This window comes from Notolepis coatsorum, assembly GCF_963971535.1.
Source record: "Notolepis coatsorum genome assembly, chromosome: 16".
Lineage (NCBI taxonomy): Eukaryota > Metazoa > Chordata > Actinopteri > Aulopiformes > Paralepididae > Notolepis > Notolepis coatsorum.
In genome coordinates this window covers 74988305-74992518 of record NC_140180.1, presented here as the reverse complement: position 1 = coordinate 74992518, position 4214 = coordinate 74988305, and the positions used below count along the sequence as shown (strand labels likewise).

The 4214-nt window shown below is 42.3% G+C and overlaps 1 protein-coding gene across 1 annotated transcript; it reads left to right on the top strand.

Moving 5' to 3' along the window:
- The first annotated feature begins 831 nt into the window (after positions 1 to 831).
- On the top strand, positions 832 to 3700 carry LOC311242774 (homeobox protein MSX-2-like). The gene is made up of 2 exons (XM_084331805.1): positions 832 to 1275; positions 1871 to 3700. Exons 1-2 carry the CDS (start codon positions 924 to 926, stop codon positions 2317 to 2319), a joined length of 801 nt encoding a protein of 266 aa, XP_084187931.1. The 5' UTR covers positions 832 to 923; the 3' UTR covers positions 2320 to 3700.
- Positions 3701 to 4214: the final 514 nt, after the last annotated feature.

The window sequence follows — 4214 nt, the reverse complement described above, 5'->3', positions numbered from 1 at the left end:
TACAGGAGAGGCAACACAGCTCTTCAAATGCTACACCGAGCTGTACACTTTTTGTTCCTATAGTCGATTCCCTGAGACACAGGAAGACCAATCGATTAGACTTAAGAGCTTGATGCAAGATGGAACATGCAGGTTTACAGCAGACCACAATGATTGGCAAGTCACAATATGTATCAGTGAAACAGCTGGATTTGGACTGAAATGGTGCCATACATCTATATAATAAAGGCTAGCTATACTATAGATGAATATATAACTTGTCAACTAACTGTCCTGTCAGGTAAATAGATCCCCACTTAATTTTACTTTAATCCTGAAATGCGTTTACATTACAAATGCAGACTTTTACCTCAAAAGATAATATGAGTCTGTCTGACAATAAGTTAACTTGATTGAACAAGTTGTAAGTGATTTTCAAAGACCCCTCTCTCCCTCCCCTTCTCGGGTAATTAGCAGTAAATGAGGCCGGTGTTTACCTGACCTGCTGTTTAGACGGGGCGTGGCCCCCAGGGGCCTCTTTAACCTCAGGAGTCAGGACCCCACCCTGGGCGCCCCTAAACTCAAGGTCCAATCACAAGCATCCTAACATGGCAATAGTTGGGGCACAGCATTGGCTGAGACTGAGTCTGGAGGAGGCTATGGTACCTCCCAAAGTTTTTTCTCATCACGGAGTTGTGCACTTTGACAAGTTTGTTCTCCGACCCTCTCTCTCTCTCTCTCTCTCTCTCTCTCTCTCTCTCTCTCTCTCTTTCTCTCTCTCTCTCTCTCTCTCTCTCTCTCTCTCTCTCTCTCTCTCTCTCTCTCTCTCTCTCTCTCTCTGTGGAGTGTGGACACCGCGCGTATATACTGTATCTGTATTGCGTGACAAATGTCCTTTTTCGTTTCACTTTAGAATCTGATCTCATCTCAACGGGAAAAAAGACATGAGTTCTCCGGTGGATTCGCGAGATGAGTTTTCGACAGACGAGGATGTACAGCAGCACTCGCCGCAGATGGAGAAGCGCGCGGCGCAGGTGTCGCGCTTACCTTTCAGCGTGGAGGCGCTCATGTCGCACCAGAGGCCACAGCAGCACCGGCGACCGGCGGGGACGATGATCGCCACGGAGAAGGGAAGTTATTCTTTGTCCAGCAGCTCGAGAGAGACGAACTGTTCGGAGGAGTTTTCACAGCACTTTGTACCCACCACCACCGCGCCAGTTAACTCGGACGAGTCCTCGGAACTCCGAGGGGACTGCGCGTCTTGGATGTCCCGGGTCAAGCTGTCCTCCCCTCCCCGTAAGTGCTTAACCGCCCCCCCCCGCCCCCACAAGAACCCCCCAAAAAACAAAACATATGTTGTAGTTCTCACTACTCATTAAATGTTTAGCTTAGTAAAACACACGTGGCATTCGATAATTATATTATATAGGCAGAAATAAGAAATTAATATCCATATTTAATACTTGTGCACCAAATATATAATGAAACAATTTCTATACTTGTTGTTGTTGTTTTTATCTAATGATGTGTTATGTTCTATTTTTCATTCAATCTTTATTTATACTCGATAATACACTGAGTAATTAAACTCATTTACAGTGCCGTCGAGATCATGTTACATCATTCACAAGTGTCACAGTGCGTTCATAATTATAAAGACATCAGACAATCAGAATAATTAAGAGCACATTTTAAAAGACATTTAAAAAAAAATATTTTTAAAAGAATAAAATAGCAAAAAATTAAAACAGAGGTAATAATTTTTAAACAATTACATATTGTGGTGACCTGATTGGTCATTAAGGTTCTAAACCGAATACCTATTTGTATTAGTCTCCTCTACTGTGTATATTTATATTGGTTAACATAGTTGCTGGTGTTCTCTGTGCAGGACAGCTGAGTCCCACCGGCTGCCCCTTGAGGAAGCACAAGAGCAACCGGAAGCCCCGTACTCCCTTCACCACCTCCCAGCTCCTGGCCCTGGAGAGGACGTTTCGGCAGAAGCAGTACCTGTCCATCGCAGAGCGGGCCGAGTTCTCCTCCTCGCTGTCGCTGTCGGAGACCCAGGTGAAAATCTGGTTCCAGAACCGGCGGGCCAAAGCCAAGAGGCTCCAGGAGGCGGATGTGGAGAAACTCAAGATGGCTGCTGGCGTGGTGGGAGCCAAGCCCATGTTCCACCCGAGCTTCTCGTCCTTACCGTTCCCTCTCGCCGTCCACCTGCGGGCCGGGTCAGCGCTCTACGGACAGGGCTACCCGTATGGCCACGCCCCCCTCCTGCCCGCCGCGCACCTGGCCATGTACACCTCGCCTATCGGCTATGGCCTGTTCCACCTGTCCTGAAAGGAACCGGCATAAACGGACAGAACGGAGCCTTTGTCGTTGGCCTGGGGGATTCGTAGAAGGTGTACTGTACGTGATAATGGAGGACATTAGCAATATTAGAAAATGTTGCACCTTAATGCCTGATTGTTAAAAGTGAGATGTAATCTTCATGACGTCGCCTTGATTTGTAAGGGTCAAGACACAGATGACACCACACGCACTATAGCATGTCACAAGCATGCCGCCTGAAGACCTTTGCTTATGAAACACAACAATCACATTTTGCAGATGGAATCATCGGTGCTTTTTAAAATATTAAAAATATTTTTAAGGTACTTCACACAGTGGCCTGGCTTGTTGCGTTTCACAACGAAAACCCTTCATTTGTAAACCTCTTTTCTGCTGTATTGTATTCACACTGTGTATACAAGCAGGAACGTTCCACAACACAGCAAGCATTCGAGTGTCCCCGGTGGTGGGGAGTAAAAAAGTATTTGTACTCAAGCACTGTACTTAAGTACAATTTTGAGGCACTAGTACTTTATTTAGTATTTTATTTTTGTGGAACTTTGTACTTTTACTCCGCTACATTTCAAAGGAAATATTGTACTTTTTTACTCCCCTACACTCATCTGAACCCATCAGTTACTATAGTTACTTTGAAGAAAAGGATTTAGCATAGAAAACATGGAAGAAATTGCTGAGGATTGTTTAAGTAAAATCTGAAGCTTGCCAACCTCAAGAGGATGTAATCAGAGCAGCATAACTGGACCACATACTACTTTAACATAACCTATAGAGGTCAATGGATAAGGATAGAATGCTTCCAAGCACTGGAATACACAAACATCATGTAGAATGTGTACTTTTACTTTTGATACTTAAGTACATTCAATATGAAACACTTCTCAACTTTTACTTAAGTCAAATTTTTAACGGGGGACTTTTTTTTACCAGAGTACTATTGTATCTGAATAATTCTACATATACTTAAGGACAGGAAGTGTGTACTTCTCCCAGCAGAGCTGGTGCAGCACCGAGGTCTAGAGACGTGAGTGAGAGCTGTTCTGGCTCTTATGTGTCTTGTTGTTTTCCTTGAAATACCAGAGTACTTTTACGATGCAAGCTTGATGATTCCTTGTTTCCAGCCCTCCCTGTATTTCCAGGAGAAGATAAATTGCTTCTTAACTTGTGAGCCTCGGATGAGCAGGGATATCTATGTTGCATTCATTACTGATCTGGTTCCCAATTGAAAGTCGTTTAGCAACATATTTATTTTCGCATTGTGATATATTAGCCCTTATATTTTATGATACATATCTACAAGTGTAAAGTCAAGTGTAAATATTGCATTTGTTATAACTTGCAATTAAAAGCTCTTGTGTTGTTTCCCCCCTCACTCTCTCTTCTCATGTGTTTGTTTGAAATGGATAGATGACCTTGAATTTAAAACGATTATGTTAGCTGCTAATTTACAAAAAACATGTTTGTATTTTAGTATGCAAATGGGTTATTTAGCCACATCATCATTATTGATATAGTTACTTACTTACTTACTTACTTACTTACTTACTTACTTACTTACTTACTTACTTACTTACTTACTTACTTACTTACTTACTTACTTACTTACTTACTTACTTACTTACTTACTTACTTACTTACTTACTTACTTACTTACTTACTTACTTACTTACTTACTTACTTACTTACTTAGGCCCATCGCTCCTATAGGCCCTTAGGCCCATCGCTCCTATTGATATAGTACAGCCTATATAATATTAAAATGTATCCTGGAACAATGGTACAAGGGGCACTTAAAAAAAAACAGTATTGCACACATTCATTTAGTTTGCCAGTTATTGAGAGTAAATTAGTTTGAATATGGCCACCGGTGATGTCATCTGGGACAG